General features: G+C 41.2%; 1 protein-coding gene across 1 annotated transcript in view; it reads left to right on the forward strand.

Annotated features, from left to right (window-relative positions):
- Nucleotides 1-2,244: 2,244 nt before the first annotated feature.
- The window catches only part of LOC120568709 (probable G-protein coupled receptor 158), a 67,200-nt gene continuing 46,948 nt past the window's right edge, over nt 2,245-22,496 (forward strand). The window contains exons 1-2 of the mRNA XM_039816387.1: nt 2,245-3,637; nt 9,237-9,342. Of these exons, the coding sequence (XP_039672321.1) occupies nt 2,781-3,637; nt 9,237-9,342 (963 nt within the window). The 5' untranslated portion in view covers nt 2,245-2,780. The remainder of the gene's footprint in view (nt 3,638-9,236; nt 9,343-22,496) is intronic.

Raw genomic sequence — 22,496 nt, forward strand, 5'->3', positions numbered from 1 at the left:
GCGTGGGTGAACGAACGCCTGGTACATCAGCCTCTCTACCACTGTTGCGGTTGTACGGACTCAAATTGTAAAGCATGCAGATGAAGCAGCAAATGCCTATCAAATATTCATCAGACCAGGGGAGGCAGTGCAGCATGTAAAAGAAGATGAAATAGAGGGGGCAGGAACAGTTGCTTCGTACAGTCTCCCTGCCTCTGATGCTCTCTCACTGCTTGGCACTGTCACCTTTATTTTGATGTGGCCCAGAGGCTGCTTAGTCATTTAAGCCAATGCACAACATGAATGAAAGAGTGATTTATGGGATTAGCAAGTATTTTTGTGTCAGTATGATCTGCTCTATCACCATTTACCCATCTGCCAATGCATATCTGTCCTTATCATGTCCAAATATAAGACTGATTTTGGCACAGATTGATCAGTATGTGAGTGTGAATGTGTGTGAGAGGGGTATGTGCTGCAGGGCCAGATAGGTTACACCTCCTCATCACTGGCTGCAGCGGGAAGCATGGGGAGATCTCTACAGTCATCACCTTCCACTGCCATGGCAACGGCCTGCGAGTCACCTCGGGCGGGCTGCAGACTGCAACGCCCATTTACAGTCCTGATGGACCACTGCCCCTGGGAATCTCAGAGCAGACCGAGACAGATACTATAGTAATAAGCCCATTGAGGCCGTGGTTTACAATGATTTCAGAACAGCCAAGTGACGACGCGGAGCATGAACACAAACACTCCCTCACACAACAACAACAGCAATGCTTTCATGTTTTTTTTATTAAGATCTACAACAGATGGACTCATGAAATATCTTAACACAGACAGGCTGCACAGATTGGGATGTCCAACCTTGCTTATCTGTGTAAATGAGTAAGAGAAGTAGGCTCTGACTTCCCTTGTTCACATGCACCTGAATTTATATTTGTTTGTCTCATGTCTGTTTAACTGTGTCTATGTATATAACATATACACTGTAAGGCCAAAAGTAAGTGGACACCTCCGTCCCCATACTTTTGTGTAGGCCCATATAGGTCCAAGAGATGCTTAATGCTACAAAATGATGTTTTAGTTTTGGGAAGGCCTGAACTGTAGCGCTTGTGATCCCTGCAGTGTTTGAAGTCAAAGTTTTATACAAATAATGTTGGTTTGTCGTATACAGTTTTATGAACTGTGCATTATAAATCTTCACTGTGAGCATTTATACATTATTCTCCTGTGATATGCTACAAATATGTCTTGATATTGTCTAAAAGTCTTGTCATGTAGTCTACATGAGCCAAACAACAAAAACAACAACAAGTTTCTGATCATGGACGCCTTTTAAGAACTCCTCCACTTCCTGCCACTGTCATTTCCGCACTAAGCTGAAATTGACTATACTTTGGTTTCTGACAGTCTAAACATCGCTGCATTTACAGTATCACCCATTGCTGTGTTTACACAAGCTTCTCCATCAGATCACCAGTAATGAAGGACAAGGCAATACAATGTATCCTCTGTATTGCTGACTGAATGAGCAGTATTCTCATTAGCAGATGCAGCAACGTAGGCTTCAGTGTAGGTCAACTATGCCAACTATGGAAGGTGTGAGAGACACAAAGAGGATGTTTTCTACTTTATCTTCCATTAGTATTTTGAACATCTTGAAGTTTCAAAACACAAATGTGGCTGACTCCGAATTTGAATCATAGACCCTCGATTACTCCCCCAAAGAACCCTTAACTGGGGATACATAGCAGAATTCCAGTATTAACGATCATGACGACAGAAGTATAGATATATTAAAACCATTGCTTTATTTTGGTGGACAACGTGACGTCGAAGTAAATTATTTTAGTTTTAGGACTTAGTTGGTAACTTTGGGCTTATTTCTGGAAATGTGAGGAAAAACTGTGAGACCCATGAAATATTTATCAGTCATATACTGTATTGGTGTAATGTCTAGCTGTCCACATAAACTGTAGACAGAAAAAGTATATTGTATATTCAGTAGTACAACATATATACATGTGTATATGTTTGTCTCTGGTGGTCTCTCCCTCATTCACACTATTCTATTCTACTTTTAGATTCAATCTAATTGACAGGCTGCTCCTCCATCGTCACTGACAAGCCTTCACCACCTCCACCAACAACACCCACCACCCTCGCTTTTCTTCCTACGGGCGCTACTTTCAGCACCGGACAGCTCCAGTCTTTCCCACGCTCCGCCCACCTCCGGCAGACTGGCAGTTAGAAACAATCACACACACCGGTGGGCGACACTTTAGATGGCCTATTAGGGTTTTATTGGGAGGGACGGAACTTCAAGAACAATTTGCTCCGTTCCTTGTCATCGTACTCCTCTGTCTCACATGGATTTCTCCGAGGAGTAAAGAAAAGAAAGATCGTGAGCGCTCGGTTAGAACGTCTCTTCATATGGATTGCGGACTGATGAGGAGTCAGTGTTGTTTTTTCGTTAGTTAGAAGGCTGGAGGCTGTTTGGATGAGATAGAAAACGGAGAAAGAAGAAGAAGAAGAAGAAGAAGAAGAAGAAGAAGCAGAAGAAGAGAGGGAAAGTCTGTGTTTTCGCTGACAGAAGATGCACAGGATGAGAAGTGGAAAGGCTCTGTCGTTTTCAGCTTGATCATGGGTATGAAATTCAGCACATTCTCTGGTGTGTGCTTCTCAAAGTGTTTCTAATCCCGCGAAGAAGCAGAAGAAAGAGAGTGGGCTTCGGTTATGCTCGCCACACTTTGCCAACTGCCCCCGGATTCTTCTCTGTGCCTGTAAAACAGAAAGACATGGCTCTCCTGGTCGTCCCGCTGCTTCTGCAAACAGGACTGGTTTTGGGATCAAACTACGGTTATGTGGAGTGGTCGGATAATGAGAAAGACGAGAAGAACCCACCGGTCTTCAGCACCCAAAACATCAACAGGGAGCCGCCCCACCACCCGACCTTCTACTCGGTACCGGCCACGGAGCGCGCGGTGGTGGCGCACAAAATTGAGGAGGACCTGCCGAGGGTGGTGACCGCGTTCCTGCACACCGGGGATTCCTCAGCGCTGAGGCATGTCAACTGCTCGCGGAGGTACGAGCTGAGGAGCCTGCGAGGCGGCCTGCACGTCGCCTCCCACTACTCCCTGCACAGCATCCTGGACACTGTAGCGCACGCCACAAACTTCCTGAACATGATCCTGCAGGCCAACAGGTCCCGGGAGCAGAGCCCGCGGATGGACATCCACTGGTACCACGCGCTGGTCCAGAGTATCCTCGAGGGGGACCCCAAAATCTACAGGGCGGTGGTGACCTTCCACGCGGACACACCGACACCGGGCCCACAGGTTTTCCTCCAGGCGACCAGAACCGAGAAGGAGGTGGTGCTGCAGGACTTGTCCGGCTCTGCGCACCGTCACCTGAGCAGCAAGAGCCCGGAGTCCGACTGGTTTACTGAGTTTAGGGACGGGAGGAGACCACACATGCACAGAAGAGTCCAGGAGGCGTCGGGCACCAGGAGTGGAGGTTACCTTCTGGACAAAAACCAGATCAAGTGGTCGGCGCCGTACCTGGAGTGTGAACACGGGGCGTTTGTGCCATATTGGCTGCTCACCTTGTCTGCTGGCTTTTATGGACTGAAGAGGAACTCTGCACCAGAGTTCAGGTGAGAGGAGGTGTTAGCGGTGTTAGGAATAACATATTTTTCAAGGAGAGCTGCATCGTGTTTTTGTGTGTGTGTGTGTGTGTGTGTGTGTGTGTGTGTGTGTGTGTGTGTGTGTGTGTGTGTGTGTGTGTGTGTGTGTGTGTGTGTGTGTGAAAGAGACAAAGAAAGAACATGCAGTTTGTGTTTGGTAAGTTTTGTGATAGCATCTTTTGTCCTCAAAATGTATTCATAACTTCATGTATACTACACATTCATTCCACAAATATACAGAATACTAATCATTAACAGTAAACCAAAATTAAGTATCCCACATTTGATTGACAGTAATGCTCTGTGAGACTGAATGTAAATATGGATTCTGATGATTTGCAGCCTTGATGTAAGAAACAGATGGTGTAAAAGAGGCTTCACAGACACAGGTAGACCCTTCTCATTTAATATGCTTGCCTGTCAAAGCACAGCTGTGCATCTCTACTTGCTGCAGCTTACCATCTTACAAACACTGCGAGCTTTACACAGTGTGTTTGTCGGTGAAGGGATCTACACATGTAAGCTGGCATTTGTGTGCTTATGTTAGGTACATAAAATCACCCAAGGATCTCATATTTCGAGGCTCCGGTCCAAAAGTGTCCAGAAAAGATCAATTAAATCATGAATACATTTTAGGTGCACTAAACTCATCCATCTAATAAGATGTCCAGTTCTACTGTCATAACCCATGTAGTGCATGTTCAGGAAAACTTGTTAACAAAAACTTTCTCAATTTTTGGATCCAAAATTCTATCACACACACACACACACTCACACTCACACACACACACACACACACACACGCACACACACACACAATCTACTTGCGTCTCCAGCAAAATGCTGAGTAAAATTTACCTTAACTGCGACTGATGATGAATAAATGAAGGTGACATTTTATGTGGGGAAGACCCATAAATGTTGCTTTGTGGCTCAGCAGTGTGTCGTGCTAGTGATTTGGGCCTCAGGTTGGCAGGCACCACCCTGCTGACGTGTCCCTGAGCAAAGTGCTGCATCACTACCTGCTCCAGGGACAGTCACTCTTGGGTTATGGAGCTCGTGATCGGGCCAGGAGCTGCTCTGGACAATTTTGGGAGTTGTACTGCTGTTATGGTGGTAACTGTGGAGTTACCATAGAATCAGTATGATCAGAATCATCATATAAGCTATGTACTGTATGAGTGAGACACTTTCATTTTGAGTTGAGAGTCTTCAGTTTGCTTTAACAGCTAACATATTTCTGGCTTTGATGCCCCGTTTGTCTCCAAAAATGACTTATTGCCTGAAACATGCAGCGATAAGGATGTTTAACTGGTGAGAGAAATGGAAGATCTGCTTGTGTCAGCTGACATGTCTGTTAATTTAAGTTTCAATAAATTCATAATTAGTCTATAACTATTAAAACTTAGCAAGTGTGAGTGTTAAAATGATTGTGACATTTTACAAGTATTGTTCGACAGAAGAAGAAAAGTCGGTTACTCGTGCATCAAATCCCACTTGTGAAGTTGTATAGGAATATAGAAAAGAAAATCCTGAATACGGCTTTTGCAATATTAAACTATATTTTGGTTGGCTGATGTTGAAATGAGATGCGGAAATGGTGTGCATTCTAAAAAAAACATGTTTTTCTCATTCTTCAAATCCCTAAGACTAAAAGGTAAAACAATGTCAAGTTTTCTGATTTCCTCTTTTCACAAAGGATGTGTTGTATATTGATATTGATGCAAAGTAATGTAGTTTGACCCTAGTAGCTTTTTCCAGGGCTCTCAGTCAAACTGCATGGTCTTCATCAGTGGTAAGAGTTTGCTCAATTGTCATGGAGATGGATCAGTTGACATGCGAACGCAGCTGCTTGATTTCATCCTAAGCACTTTTATCCAGCGTTGGCTTAAGCTGTAAACACATGATAAGCGATTTGCTCTCTGTGCACCGCTAGGTAGGGCGCAGATCAAAGTGCAGAGAGCAAAGCAAAGCGCAGGTATTCGTCATCAAGGGTGGCAAGGAAGCTATTTCCCATTGCTAGGTAATGACAGCTGTTATCTCATTGGTTGCACTTTCAAAAGGTCAGCAGAAACTGGGTCAAAGTTGAAATAATTTGAACTTTGAGCGCAGCGCAAAGCGGCAAACCCAAGCTGTGAGCGACGCCAGAGGTAGCGCAGCGCCTAATTGGGCGGCACCGCTCTCCCCATAGGAAATCAATGGAACGGCCAGCGCAAAGTGATTTTGACGCCTATCATGTGTATGTGGCTTTAAAGTTAGGATTGAAAATTCATTCTTGACCGTGGATATACTAGTTTGACACTGTTTAAACTCAAGGGTCCACTTACTAACTTTTTTACCCAGAGCATTCATGCCTAACACGGTGGAAGTCCTAAAATGCTATGAATGATATCACAACAGCTACTGAGCTTGTTTTTCACTTTGTCAACAACAGATATGATATAAGCAGTTGGAGCCAACTTAGAAGGGAACACAATAAAGTGGTTGTTAAAGACCAGAGCGTGTCTTTTACAAAGATAGCCTCATTAACTGAGTATAATGATCGGCTGCAACTACACAACTCAATCCATACTCTACTTCTTGTCATGTGAGTGTGGTCTGCAACTTCTCTGCGACTTCTTTCACTCACCTCAGTCCTGTGATGACATTTCTAAAAATAGAAAGCTTGTTGGCTCTGAAGAGAAAAGCATGAGCTAGTGTAGATGATGGAGTTAGTTACACCATGTCTTGCTACTTTCTACCTAAAAGCAACCTCTTTCTCATCTTTTTTTAACTTTTTCACTTTCCTTCCAGGGCGAAATTGAAAGCTCTGTGACCAGTGCAGATAGCTCTGGTGGTAGCTTTCCCACTACAGAACAGAGGCCATTAGTTTTACTAAGACTTATATCATATTTGCTGAAACTGACACTATGTTCCAGTAGAACTACATGAAACAGGTAATTAAAAAAATAAATAAAATCCTGCTCCTCTGGCACTACTTACAGCCTGTAGTGTAATTTGCAAAAATCCACAGCTCCCTGTTCAGATGCACCAATCATGGCCAGGGGGGGGTCTAACTGCTTGTCAATCACTGCTCATGCACACGCATTCATTCTCCCTTGTGGGGGGAGGGGCTTAGGAGACCGGACTGAGAAATTGTTGATGTTCAAATTTTTGGGCTAAGTCCGGGATCTTCGCAATCCTACCTACAGCACCTTTAAAGGTGCAACAAGTACAATTTTGGCATCTGTAAATCAGAACCACACAAATGTTGAGACACTGCAATGGATACAACAACCAAATCCACCTAACCACAGCAGAGAGTGAGAGATGTCGAGAGAGTGAATGTGAATGTTCAGCTTGTACAATGGTGGAGGAAATGGGTCGAAGATGAAGCATGCTTTATGTGTGTGTGTGTGTGTGTGTGTGTGTGTGTGTGTGTGTGTGTGTGTGTGTGTGTGTGTGTGTGTGTGTGTGTGTGTGTGTGTGTGAGACAGTAAGATATGGCTATATAAAGTAGGCTATATGGCAACAGCTGAATGAAGCTTCACTGGTTTAAGTCCTAGGTAGTTTTCCTCTAAAGCTATATTGCAGTCACATCCCTGAACAGTATTTAAACTCATTCACTTCACAGTGTGCATCTGTAATAGCTCACTGCTGCATAGGCCAGCAGTCTCCATGTATTGAACTGCACCAACATCCTGCAGAGATGTTTGGGGCTACAAGCAGATATAATGAATCTTTCTCACCTTTGATGGGAAAACATCACATGTCTGCATTGTTGCTGAACGAGGCAGAGTGCACACTGCATGTGTAATAAGTGTCTTTAAAGGTTTATACTGAAACACAAACCAAGGAAAGATACTTCCAGAACTATCTGCACCGGCCACATATACAAAGCCTTTAAGGATATGTCTGGTGATATACCTCTTATTATTAGCAAATTAAAAAAACACAAACCAACAATGAATGGATCCTTCCAATAAGTATTGCCTGTGTTTCCAAAGCTTGATAAATCGTATTCGGTTGCGCGATGGAGCTCCATTGTTTCCCATAAACTATTAAAAACACATTAATGAGCCACATTGTTGCACTGTGTAACATGTTCCTTCATTATTATGAATAATGAGGGAACACCCGGCTGAAAATAGTCCCCAATAAATGCACTGTTTACTTTATGTTTGCTATAAACCACAGTGCCCTGCTGTTTTAGGAAATTGCACTCAGTTCCCCATGTATTAGGTCGATGATTAGGTACCCCTAGTGAAAACTTGAATGCAGTCTAATATAACAGCCATACAATAAATACTACCTTAATGAAGGTTATAATGTTAGTATAGTGTTGATTCTACTTCATTAATCATGCTGTTGAATTGTATTGTGTTATGTGACAGGTGTTTTTATTATTTTGTCCAACCCATCTACAGTATATCAATGACTATCAAGGAGTAAACTATCTGGCTCTTTAGCTGATATATGGTAGTCTAATACCTTTCAATAAAAACAGCTCGGCCTTTCAAAGAGATTTCAGAGAGATTTCAGCCAGCTGGCACAAATATCGGAATAGCTCCAGAGTCATCTCTTTGGGCAACAATAACACGGTAACACATGCCCATCTCACGACACATCCATAACCTAACACCATTAACAGCATCCAAATACTGTCTAGTGAGGAGTTGATAAATCATCTTCTAAATTAGTACTGATGTCCAGCATTTATAGTATTAAAGGAGGAAAACCAGGTTTAAGAATGAGGGGAGTAAGCTTTTGTTTTATTAAAAAAGACGGAAGCTCGAGACACCTTGATATTAGTGTGTCCTTTGTTGACCAAAACAATACAATCTTTATACATCTCTCAGTGCATATCTTGTGGCTGGCAAGAAGTAGGAATAACCTTATTGTGCAAGTATTTCAACCTTGCTTCTGTTTGTTTTATATTTTTTTTTATTTTGATCTCCCACTCTTTTGTTTCAGTTCTATCACTTATCTTATCTTATCTTAATGTCTTTCCCACTTTCAATCTATTTCATTCATTCCTGTCTATTACCACACTCCCTTTCCCCGCTTCGTCCACCATTGACCTTACTTCCCCCGAGCATTGCTCTTTCTGTTCTTTTAAATTTCTTCTTTTTTATTCTGGCCTTCTCTGCCTACACTTCTTCCTCCGCCCTCCTCTCCCTCACACCAATTTGCTTAACTTTGTACAATTTTGTCACCTTTCTCCTATGTCTCATTTCTACATGTCTCCATTTTATTATTTCTCACCTTCCTTCCCCTTCTATTTTCACTTTTTCACTCTTATATTCTCTACTCAATTTTCTTCTTCTACTCTTCTTTGTTATCATTTATCTCAATCTACTAATTCTGCATCTTCCAATTCAATTTTTTGACGCCCCCCCCCAATTTAATTTTGACTCCTTATCATTTCCACCCTTTTATCTCTTCCCTCTCGCTAAACCTTCGCTGTCATTCCGCTCTGTCTTTGTACCATCTTCTCTCGTGATTTCCCTCTCACTTTTTCCTCTAACTCATCATCACTTCCTATTCTCCTCATTTACTTCCTCTTTCCTCCCTTTTTTCTCTTTGGCAGGGGTGTGGTTCGTGTGGATGTGAACCTGCAGGATGTGGACATTGACCAGTGCTCCAACAGTGGCTGGTTCGCTGGGACCCACCGCTGTAATGTCACCAGCATGGAAGTGAGTCTGCTTTACATTATAGTTGTCTTTCAATCAGCAATAACAGAAAATGCTCTCATATCACTTTGCTTGTCTATTTTGTCAATCTGCTGTGAAGTGAATGTACTTCATCGTTACATTAAACCATTTGTTCACCCATACACCCTTCAGTCTGATAATTATGTGCTTAAAAATGCAACACACACACTGTGACAAAGGCTATCAAATGTGCATCATGTGAAACAAAAACAACAACAGCGGCTTAACATCTGAGAGCAATGCTTGTTATTAAAGTGTCCAGTCTGCTTACTTACTGTCAGGCTCTCTGGTTAAGAGCTATCAGCTAACTGACCAAAACTGAACGAGTAAAGCTGTCAGTTCACTCAGCCACAGTGTATGGAATGTAATATCTATAGAAAGTTCAAATGATAGTTCGATAGCTATACACTGTAGAAGTTTTAACAAGAATCTACAGCCATAGCGGCTCTGTGAGGCTGTACTTAGACACAGCCGTGCTTTCAGCTAATGCGTTCCAGTTGAACTGGGAAGTCAAAATTTCCCAGTCGAAAATTTCCAATGGCACCCCTTAAAGCCCACTCTGAAAGTTGGGAGAACCCCACCAACCCCGACATCACAATCCAACATGGCTTCTCTGAGCACCAACAGTAGTGAAAGCTGTATGATTATGAATATACAGTTTTTTTATCACTTCTTATCTGTGTCTCATTAAATATATATTTTTAATTGATCTGACGGCGCTAGATGAAAAGTTTAAAGTTAAACTTAATATTACATTTCATCCTGAGGCTAACATGAATGTCTGAATCAAATTTCATGGCAACATTTTCCTATTGTCAACATCATGGTGTCACTAGAGGAAAAGTCAGGTGATCATTATCAAGTTATTAGGATTCATCATCCAATAGTTGTTGAGACATTTCAATAAAAAATAATAATGAAAAAATGTCAACCTCATGGTTGTGCAAGAGGAAAAGGCTCATCAGTATCTGGATTATTTATCCTCTGGGGACAGTGCATGCCCGTACAGAATTTCATGGCAAGCCATTCAATAGTTGAAGAAATATTTCAATCTGGAGCAAAGTGGTGGACACAGTCACAGAGATTGTCTCCATCATTGCATGGTAAATTGGCTGAAAAGCCAAAACCCCAGACAGTAGTCCAGTGTCTGCAGACATCAGCAACCACGTGAGCGTGCTTGTCTGTGATGATGAGGGTTGGTGATGGTGTTATGTGTGTGTATGTGTCTTCTCCATGATATACTGCTTTTACCTGTGTGACCGCTGTAATGGAACTGGCAGCAGCCATACATCATGTTTGTATCTATAAGAGCTTCTGTGTGCTGTTTGCATGTGAGTCCTTTTCAGTGTGTGGGTGGGCTCAGCTGTGTGTTCGCTGCCTAGCTCATGTCAGTGCCAGTGCGTTAGTTTTATCTGATGTATTGCAGGAAGCTTCTCTCCCTCCAGCTGGGGAGAGTGGCTGCTCAGGCTTGCGTGGCATGTCCCTGGCCATATGATGTATAATAAATGCAGTGTAATGGATTGCAGCAAGATGTGGTCAATAATTGACCATGCTCTTTGTCTGTGTGCCTCCCCCCCCCATGGGGGGAAACTACAGAGGAAACGTGTTCATCTCCAATTTCGTCTTTATCTGTTGTGCTGTTTCCTCTGCATTGTTCCATTTTTATAAGCAACTCTCTCATGGCTGCTGTCAGGTATAATCTGGATGGTGCTGATTAAAGTACTGTAGTTCTTCTCTTCAGATACGTGTGTGGACAGATGGTGTGTGTGGTGTCTTTTTATTATCATCACAGTGGTGGCAGAGAAAGCCTTTTAGTTTCCAAGGCCATTTGAGCCTGTCTATAGAAAACCACATTCATGGAAATGCTTTGAATTATCCAAGGTGTCTCCTGTGTGTGTGTGTGTGTGTGTGTGTGTGTGCTTATGTTCTGTAAATAAAATTAAACCTGAACATGAAGCACTATGAGAGGAGATTTTCAGAGGATCATTACAGAGCTTACCACTCATTACTGTCCTCCTCTGATGATTCTTCTTCACACACCATATTTGGCCAAGCTGCTGTCAATGATTAAGTGCTGTCTTGAATCAGCAGTGTTATTTGTCTCTGTTTCAAATGTAGGAATATTGGAAGCAGGAATTAAGAAAACAGCAAAGAACTGAAACGATAAATTATATTTGTTGGAGGGGACAAGTATTGACCAGGGAAATCTATCTGTTTGTGACAATGTCATCAATGTTGTCCTTCTATGGATAATTTAATTTAGTAATGAAATCAACAATAGGCTTTCCTTGCAGGATGTATATTACAGCTGTCCACTGTTTGTGTAAGGTCAGCCTCTATAGGATTTTAAACAGAGGGCGGTTCAAAAGAGGTTACAAATATGTATTTGAGCCTTTGCATAATAAAGCTATAAAACTGCTTGCAGCTGTGCTTGGTGAAATGGTAACATCAGCATGCTTACATGCTCACAATACCAATGCTAACAGCAGTTGTTTGGCATGAAATTCTGTGGCAATCCTTTCAGTAGTTGTCCAGACACTTCACTCAAAACCAAAAATGTCAATCTCATTGTGGCTAGATGTGAAAAGTCATTTTGATTCATCCTCTGGAGATTATGAACGCCTGTACCACAGTTAATGACAATCCATCCAATAGTTGTCAAGAAACTTCAATCTGAACCAAAGTGGTGGGCTAAAAACCAACCCAAGTCCTCAAACCCATATGACTACATTGGTTGTTTTTCCAACCCTCTAATACGACCTGCAGGAGCGTTACTGAATTAGCGCCCCTACCGTTGGCAGCAGATCAACACATCGTCATACCTAAACATAGCAGTCCCACGTGTTGTGAAACGGTTGTAGTTTTATTAGGTTTAGGCCACAAAAATACTTGGTTAGGTTTAGGAAAAGATCAAGTTTTGGGTTAAAATATTTACGTAACTTTAGTTAAAAGGTAATTTATGTATGTAAGTTAAAATACTGTAAGTCCACCTTGACTTTTGGTTTCACACAGGACATACAGCGGTCACTTGGGTGAAAGTCCTGTGTTTGTTTGACCCATCCATTCAACCAACCACTCTGACCTCCTCCATACCTGGACATGGTCGCATTGTATACTGTACTATATCACCTGACTTACTCTTTTGCTCCTATCATGATTACTACGGCCAGTAGAGTTGCCACCACAATAAACGTAAATATGGGTCGTAATAAGCTGCTTATACAAATGACCTATGGGGTCATATTTGGTGGGGAGGACAGTCTCCTAAAAACACATTAAAGAAGCAAAACATACTTTCAGTGAGGTGAAAATGCTTCCATCATTAGAGTTGACAGTTCACTGATGGTGTTTGAGCTTTTGTAATATCTCCAGACCGTCACTTAAATCACTGTTATAGAGAAGTGAGAATTGTGGCACAGTTATAGAAGGGGAAGTGATAAAGAGTTATAATAATCTTGAAAAAGTAAGTGAATCTATAGTAAATGTAATTAAACAACAAGCTATATGGCTTGAGCAGTTGGTAATATAAGCAGTTTCACTTAAGATCGCAGTGTATACATATACAGTATATATATACAAATTAGATTTTGTTTTAAATTTAGGATGTGAAATGTTCGATGTCTTGTTTCTTTCATCCCCCTGTCATTTTTCTTTTTGTGCTACTTCCTTCTCAACCATTCAGTCTTTTCATTTATTTTCCCAGTTACTTGCTGTAATCAATTTTGCTTGGTATCACAGACCAACTAGAAAAGAATTGCCTTTTGTCCAAAAGTCCCAATTAAAAAACAGTTCATTTCTAAATCTCGCTAAATACATTTTTTTGGGAAATGGGCTGTGGAAAGTCAGTGTAAGGCTCATTTCGTTCCCCATTGAGAACAAACACCCTGAGGCTCTGTCTCAGAGAAAGATAATAACGAGACGGACTCTAGTAATGTGACAGAGCACAGTATTACCACTCGCTTCTCATTGTTATTATGTAATGGCTCAGTTTGTATAACTGCAGTTTTTTAACTTCTGTTTGTTCTGCGTCATGGAGAATAGCCTATTTTTTGTCCTCTTTGTTTTATGCTTTGTTGTAAAGGCAGTTTAGTGAAACTTGAGGAGGTTTGATATTGTCTAGCAATGCATAATTTTAAACTGTATGTCTCACTTCCTTTTTTATTCTAAGTTGCTTATGAGACATAAGCTTATGAGAATATGTATATGAATATTTCATTATTTGCCCACTCGGACACCAACACAACAAGCTGTAAACTAAATAATTGGTGAAAAGAACTACAGAAGTGTCAATGAACCTGGACAAAATGGCTTTAAAGCCACCTTCACTTGTAGTTGCGTCTAAAATCCATTATTAATGCTAATGCAATTGATTCAGCTAATTTAAAGGGAACTATACATCATTTGTATCTTGTTTCACTTGTTAAACCCCCCCCTCCCCCCACTACAAATATGTTACTTCACCAAAACAGCTAATTTATCTTGGAATATCAGTCAGAATAACAAGAGGTTTTCCCATTCTTAAGCTATGTTCACACTATAAGCGTGAGCTACAAAACGACCATGCGTAGCCAGCTACATTGTTAACTGTCGAAGTGTTGCTGTTTCGTTTCCCTTTTCGTCACCCTATTGCAAAAGGTTGGGAGCAGCCCAACTTTGATTTGTAGCGTGTCATGCCTGTCACACAGCGACAAGTGTCGGGCATCAGTTTGCAGCTTCCTGACGCCGACTTCCATTGAAAATGACTTCTAGCTTGTTGCGTTGTGGTTCGTAGTGTGAACACAGCATTGCAGTTCTGCCGATATTGCATGCATGTAGCATAGAAAATAATGCTCTACAGAGCTGAGGGGACATGCATTACATTTTTATATTACATTTGATTTAGCTAATGCTTTTATCCAAAGCGACTTCCAATTAAGTGCTTTCAACCTTAAAGGTACAAACTCGGGACAGCAAGAATCAAGTGCAAGCACATTAGCTTCAAATCAGCCAAACTACAAAGAGCCACATGAAAGTACAACTGTAAGTGCATTTTTTTGTGTGTAGGCTTTCAGCTGTCCTGATGTCAATGGGGAGGTCATTCCACCATTTAGGAGCCAGCAGCCAGCAGCCAGTTCTATTTTAAGTTTGGGTGTAAAATCTTCACTAAATGATACGTTGAAAGTAGTTAGTGTGATACTATATGTTTGGTTGCACCATGGAGACGTAAGTTTCATCATAGTTACACTCCCGTTAAGTCCACACTAACCATAATTTTGTCGCAGAAAATTACATTTTCACTTCCCGTGGCCAATCAGTGAAAAGCACTATTCTTGATGCAGTGTTTTATTAATAATATTATATTATTATTACCGTGTTATCTCTCTTGCCAGTTGTCTTTGAACACTTACTGTTAGCTCCACAATAGCAAAGAAGCTAAAAGCTAAAAATAGCTAATAGTTGTAGCGTTAATCACCAAACAGCAACAGAAAGGTACATAAACCAGGACAAAGCGTTATGATTTGGTGATAACTATACAACCTTAACCTACAGCTAACGTTCACAAAGTGCAAAATAACAACAGTGACGTTGATTGGTGAAACGTCAACTACAACATGGGGTAGCCCATAACGTTATGGGCAGATTAAATTGTGACATTATAATAATAAACACATAATGATAGCCTAAAATGGGAAACTGTTATGATTAACGTTAATAGCTGTTAATTAAGGTTATCGGTAAACCTCTGTATCTCCGCTCGTGGAAAACAAAAGCGTGGGTATCTATCTATCCCGGAGAACGCATTGAGAAGTTATCCCACCTTTCAAAACGATGTGCCATACTAACCGATCTTACGGAGGACTTTACACCTACTAAGTGCTAGGTGTAAGATTTAAGACTTATGCCTACCTCAGAACTATTTCAGCTGGTGCAGCCCTCAAAATGTTATTAGCGCGTAAACTCCGACCTAAGTCACAACTTACGTTCAAACTAGTCTACGTTTGAACTTACACATAGCTGATGCGACCCAGTGCATGACAGCAAATACTCTGTATTGCCAGCAAGCAGGTTGGCCGATGCAGAGCGGAGTGGACGGGATGGGGTGTAAGGTTTGACCGTGTCCTGGATGTAAGCTGGGCCTGATCCGTTCGTGGCCATGTACGCAAGTACTAGCGTCTTGAAGCGGATGTGGGCAGCAAGTGGTAACCAGTGAAGGGAGATGAGGGGTGGTGTAGTGTGAGAGAACTTGGGGAGGTTGAAGACCAGACGAGCTGCTGCATTCTAAATGACCTGCAGGGGCCGGACGACACTTACTGGCAGGGCAGCCAGGAGGGAGTTGCATGCATAGTTGGGTGATAATTCTCTTTGGTTCCCCTTTCACAGTGCACATTGTCATTAATGTTAATATACACAATATTTACTTTAAGTTCTTAAGTGAAGTTAGGGTACCCAAAAAAAAAAAGATCTTGGCATTAAAACCATGTGATGATGACGGATAATGAGGAATGCTCACAAAACACCAGTGTATACATTAATGTCAACTATGAGTTGTGGTTTAAATTAGCTGTATATGGATGAGCATCCATTCTTTTCAGCTACATGAGCTTCTTCTTCTGCTTCTTCTTCTTGGCCTTTTTTTCCTGGTCTGCCCAGATACAGCGAGGCGGTGGAGGAAGGTAGGATGTGTCACCATGAACCAAATACAAGACTTCATGCATTATGAATAGTCAGTCGTAGGGGTAGCATCTTACATAAGGAGCCACTGCTTATGTAATTAGACGAGGACTTGAGAATCATTAGTGTGGGTGATTTGTAACCAGATGCATCTGAGTATGTATTATATTTTTTTTCTTTGTGCATGCTTTTTAAATGTAAGTTAGCATCAAAGTGTGCAGTGTGTTTGCATATGCATATCTGTCTGTCTGTCTCTCTGTGTGTTGTGTGTGTTTTCTCTCCTCCCGTCCTGTGAAACGTGCTGCTGGAGATAAAGGGCTTCAAAGGCAGAGCTCTGCTAATTAGTGTAAACTGCTAGAGGGAGGGTTACCCCCTCTGTCTTTCCTCTTGCTTTCTCTCCTCAATCAGCTACACTTCCTCTTCCTGTTCTTTTCCACACTCTCTGTGTCCATGGCTATTCACACTCTCCCAAATCCAACTCTATCTTTGGCTGTCTCCTCCTCATCTCTCTTTTACTCTCTGGTTTTCCATTTTGCCTTTTCCATCACCCTTACTCCTGTCTCTGTGTCTACGTTTTCTTGAAACCAATTAACTCCTCTGAGGAGGGCAGAAAGATACGCCAGAAATTATCCCTCCATCTGTCTACATGTCCTGCTTTGCTTTTGCCAGCCTTACACATTAAATTGTTACTTGAATTGAGAAATACTCTTCACTTACTTCTGCTGCTTTAAAAGCAAAAACATTGGTGACCTCGGCTGTTATCATTGCAGCGCACACTTAAAAACACAAAACCTCCTAGTTTGTGGATTTACCTTTATACAGACACGGAAAACACAGTCTGACAAAGAAAAAGCAGCAACACTATTATTTGTAGCTGCAGCTCAGCTACTGTTGATAGTGATGTGTGAGTCCCTCTATTCTGTAAATCTAATTACTGTGCCCCTCACTGCCCGCTGCAAGAAACCATGCACTAGATTCTCGGACTGTATGGGGTTAAAAAAAGGGACATAAATGAAATATTTGTGCCTGCCTTACTGTGTGTCTTTTCACAATCCTTATCGTCTCTGGCACATTGTGGAGAAAGAAGGATTTAAGCTTCAGAAGTCTCAAAATCAGTATAAATACTTCATGTAAGGAACGGGATATCCAACTGAACAAGACAGTGCAAAAGCCTGTGTAGAATGTTAGCAGTAATGGATGCTTAGGATAAAGTAAAATGATGGATTTGGTTGTTTTTTTTAAGATATGTCATTCTGTATTTGTCGGGATAAGCAAGACCTGTTTTTTTACTTGCCTTATCTCTAGCAGGAAAAAAACGGAGGTGACTTGAGGAGCAGAGGAGATAGAAAATAACCTGTTCTGCTCTGTCTTTTCCTGTTTCACTCTCCTCTTACTATTTTTTCCTGCCAGAGGCTCTCCGTCTCTCCTCGGGGAGTTTGAAGCTCTACAGCTAAAGATGAGTTGAAGGGTTTCGAGACTTAACTGCATCTGTACACCTAATGGCAATGCATGTGTGTGTTTAAGTATGTTTTTCATCATTAAAGAGACCATTTGTGTTTATATTCGAAGCTGCATTTAAAAAAAGGTCAAACAAATGTAAAGAAAACTCTCAAATTAATGAAGCAAGCTTTACTATACAGCTTTAAAAATGTAGATATTCAAAAAGGCTTTTCTCCTCTGGGGGCTGCAAGGACCACACATAACATAGCACAAATTGTGAATGAACATAAAGTACCATATTCTTTAAAGCCTATTGCCATCTGGAGTGATCCTATACACTGCCATGACTGTGACACTAAGGGCTTGCTTTCAAAATGGGCCCACTCATGCAAAACATGCATGCCACTTATAGACTGTATATATGAAACTATGCCACTGCAAGGAATTCAGTATGAAATCATCCAAAAGCTATTTGTTTTTGTACTGTACACATACAAGAAAAAAAAAAAAAAAAAAAAAAAAAAAAAAAAAAAAAACGCAAAAAAATACACTAAACCAAAAAAAAACGAACACCACTTTTAAAAGCCGGCCTTATATGAAAACCACATAAATAATACAAGAACTTAGCTTTATGATAGTTAGTTTTTCTCAATACTTGTGCATTGACCGTAAACACTTTTTATTAAAAAGGGAATATTGCAATATCTTTCAATTCTTTAATAAAACACTTACACATACTTCAGGCAAATATCTCAGCTTTTTTTTTACTTTGACATAAGTTCACTAAACTTTGACAATGACAGCAATATTTTCAGTTATAAAATGATTTAAAGTATTTATTAATTGTATTATTACTCTGAAAAGACAACAAAGGTATTGATCTGAATTTAAATGTGACATTGCTAGGCTGCCACGTGAATAACAATTAGACTGGAAAACAACCTGTTGTAGGGATTGAGCTGGATATATACAATTATTTTGTATAATTTTTGACATCTGAAAGTCAAATTAAGAAAAATCTTAGAGGGAATTTAACCAATTTAGCACATCAAAATCTGTTAACTAGTCATGGGCAGAACTACACAGTGTGACAGTAAACACAGTTGTGAAATGTCCTGTGTGTCTCCGAAAGGGCTTTTCAGTGTCCAATGACATTCCCAGGGTTAGCTCCACTTAGACTAGGAACCTCATATTTTCCACTGAAAACCCGGGTTACAAACTGGAGGCATGACTTTTGAAAGAGATGGCAGGGGGGTTCCGCAGCTCCACACCTATAGCCTTCAGAACCGTACAACAGGATAGGCTTGACGTTGCTGTGAAACAGCATAGATGGACCGATGTTTTTAGGCTGTATTGCTTGGACGTCCAGATGTTTCAGAGTTGGGAAAACACACTCCTCGCTGAAAAGGCGTCCTATATAAGTGACGTTCTCTCTCTCTCTTACATAAATGTAATTAGCTCTTACCGGTGTATCACAGTGTGTATTTTGTCCGTAGCAAATCCCCGCCAACCGGTCCCAAAACGTCCCAGTTAGACAATAAATGCTGTAAACATATTCTTTATAAATCTTTAAAGTAATTTCCAGAAAGAACCAGGCAGGCCTGCATTGTTGCAGGAGCTAGAGTGTCCCTTTAATGTCTGATTTCTGGAAAATGCATAACTCTAACAATATACCAATATACAACTCGATATAGAATATACAATATCTAAAATGGTTTAACAAGTGCATATGATTTGCAGTATTTTCTGGCAAATCTGGCATACCTTTGATCTTTAATTAGGCTGATGACGCATGCATAGCAAGAAGTGAGGAAAAAGAGCAGAGAGACAAGGATGCATATAGGATGGGGAGCAAGACGAGACAGGGAGGGAGGGATGAGGGATGAGGAGTGACAGCAGAGAGGGACAGTCGTCGGGGAGGATTCATCCTCCGCAGAGAAACACCATTCACTCTCTAATCTGTTGCCTGCAGCTCAGCGGCTGCCACGGCCAAATGTAAGAGCCCGTCGAGTCGGCGGCAGCAGTTGGATCTTAATTGAGAGAGGTCTCCCAGTCGAGTCCATGTAGGCAGCTGGGGACCACCCACCCAGATGTCTGTGTGGGGAAACTGAGGGTTCATCTCATAAGTCTTCAAATGCCAAGTGAGACTTGCATTTCACTGCTGATATATTTCCAAAGGCTGCACAGCTAATCAGTGGAATATTTTGTCCTCTTTAACTAACTTAAATACAAATCACAGCCCTGTAATCCCTCAGCTAATGTCATTTAAGGATGCAGGGAGACCAACAGCAGCACTCAGCCGGGCACTCATGGTGACTCTATCTTTAGTCACAGCACTGTTACCACTGCAAGCCACAAATCAATAAGCAGCTATATATCGCAGGCAGTTTTTGCCTCTTAACTTGATGGAGAAATTCCAGACAGGCTTAAGTCCAAGGTCTCCTCTCCTCAGACATCCACTCTTTCAGTGGTTAGTAGTCTTGTGAAACAGCAGCAGGCAAAGTCCACACCCAGGGGACAGAGTGATTGTAATGCTTTTAGGGTTTAATGCTTTCAGAGTATTTATAGATCTCTGAGGGACGCAGAGTGCTCTCTATTTCTATCTCCCTGTATTTCTCTCTTGCCAACTCCCATCTTGGTGTCGTGTTCACAGTTTTTTTTATCAAATTGTTGAGAAATTTGAACAGGTATTACAGGCTGCAGTCCAAAACATTAGGGGCCTCAATGTGGAAGTTACAGATAATTTATTTTTTGGTTTTAACGTGAAGTATGTTTTACGCTTTGTGTGATAGTGTCAAGTGATATTGTTATGTGTTGTTGTGCTAGGGGCTCTGCCAAAACCTGTCGTTTTGTACTTGTTAGACTGCTTAGCAGGTGCTCACTGGGTTTTATAGGGCTGTTATGCTGTTTTAATATTTCAGTATTTGTATAGTTTAAGTTTGAAGAAGATTAATTCCCAAACTTTTTTAAGGGGAAAGTCACCCTAAAAGACTATATTTAAAACAGCTGGGTCTAATTTGTTGTATGCATTAATCCTGTAGAAAGTGGAGATATTTCCAGCTACGCCACAATGGGCTTAAGTTGCAGAACAATTGAAACATGTACAGTATAATTTAGGCATAAGTCTGTCCTTTAAAATTAAAGGGCAGCAGCTTCTTTCCAGACTCTTCTTCTATTATACCATGAAAGGTTCCCACTAGAAAAGAGAGAGAATTGACAGCAGCCTCATGAAACCATAATGCAATGCAGAAACTGGACAGTGGAAATAAAATTTTCACCTGGCTTGTTTCCACACCTTTGAATTACTTTTCACCATACCAATGTGTTCAGCGATTCAAAACGTTGGTAGGCAGCCTTAACAATGGGGGTGTCATCTTCGTATCCAGTATACAAGCTAGCTCTGTATCTAGGTGACAGACTATGGCGATAAAAATGGCGACAACCGTGGATGAGATTGCCATAGTTGTACAGGTTGTTTCTAAGTCAACTTTGAAAAAAAAATCTCATCTCAAATCAGCATATTTCTTGGATCACCATGAAAACGTTAACTGCTCTTAACAACCTCTACTGCACTGTTACACGCTACCAATGGGTAAGCACAAAACAACACAGCCTCCTCATACAAACGGAAATTGGCTAACAAACGCAAAGTCAGGCTAAATGAATGTAAGAAAACAAAATAGCAATTTGTCTGGTTTTCAATGAGCATTTTTTCTTTCTTTTTGTGTGTGCTTGTGCCCAGTTTTAGGAAAATAGGGCGCCTGTGTTTTGCCACTGACCACTGGTATAATGCATAAACCCTCACAGGGGTTTACATTTACAACCACGTTATTAATTAATTAGTTATTAAAGTATGCCAGGGTAAATTGACATTTCAATGATCAAGTGCTATTGATAAACTACAGTGTCTGAGAAAATGCAAGGATCAGGCTGGTAATAAAACATCCTCTCCTCAGGCTGCCTTTCTTAAAATATAAGTCTTTTGCACTTTCTGTGATTGACAATGCAACCTTGAACCCTGTCAGCCAAGAGTTAGAAAAAAGAGGAATTAGAAGCCCTCACTGCATCCAAAGTAAGGTGCAATTATAAAATACTTTCACTCAGTTTCAGCCTGCGGTCTGATGAAGGTGATCCATCAAACTGAGACACGTCAAATGACCGTTTCATAGCCCTTCCAAGGTGGCTGAGAAAAAGGGAAGCTGGCCTTGGCGTCGCTAAACACCTTGCCTTTAGATCGGTGTTCGATGTGTGTGTTTATGTATGTATGTGTGTGTGTGTGTGTGTGTGTCTGTGTGTGTGTGTGTGTCTTGCTGCGTGAGTGTGTATAATTTTGCTGGAGAAAGCAGCACTGGTGATAGACGACATATGGAGCGGTGTGCTAGTGAGGCAGTTCAGGGGTATTGGGTGTCATTAATCTAGTTTTAATGGTCCTTGTCAATCTCCTGTATGACATGCATGTTTCCTGTATTGTACTCATGGGATCTGTACTTGAACTAGTTCTGAGAGATGTATAGTATGGGTTCAAGTAATATAGGTAGGTTGGAAACAACAATGTTACTTCTCTCGCACAAGGTCGAAATTAGCGACACGTGCACTTATTTATTTTATACTCTTACTTGCAGCGCTTGAAAATGCACTTGGGAACCACAAACTGCTTCTGCGGTGAAAGTGCAAACAGGTTTAATAAATGCAGCGATTTGGATGCACAGAGCCCAATAACGGTCTAAAATAAGCATCATATTTCATCCTTGCCCACCTCAGCGTCCCTGGGTATCTCTTATCTTAATGAGTATCCACTGCCTTTGGAGTAAGCAGAAAATAGTGGTGTTGTATGTTTATGTCTGCAGTTACTAACTAACTGTACATGACTTAATCACAACTACTGAAGACAAGACATGTGATCTGTATGCATCAGTGTCTTGCAAGTTTCCAAGAAAATTCTGGGTGAGACATGACACCCTCATCTACAATGTATCCTCAGATGTATGAAGGCACCATCTGACTGCACACATACACCTAGCCAAAAATCACCCCCATGTAATCCC

The sequence above is a fragment of the Perca fluviatilis genome, chromosome 11, assembly GCF_010015445.1.
Source record: "Perca fluviatilis chromosome 11, GENO_Pfluv_1.0, whole genome shotgun sequence".
NCBI classification, from domain to species: domain Eukaryota; kingdom Metazoa; phylum Chordata; class Actinopteri; order Perciformes; family Percidae; genus Perca; species Perca fluviatilis.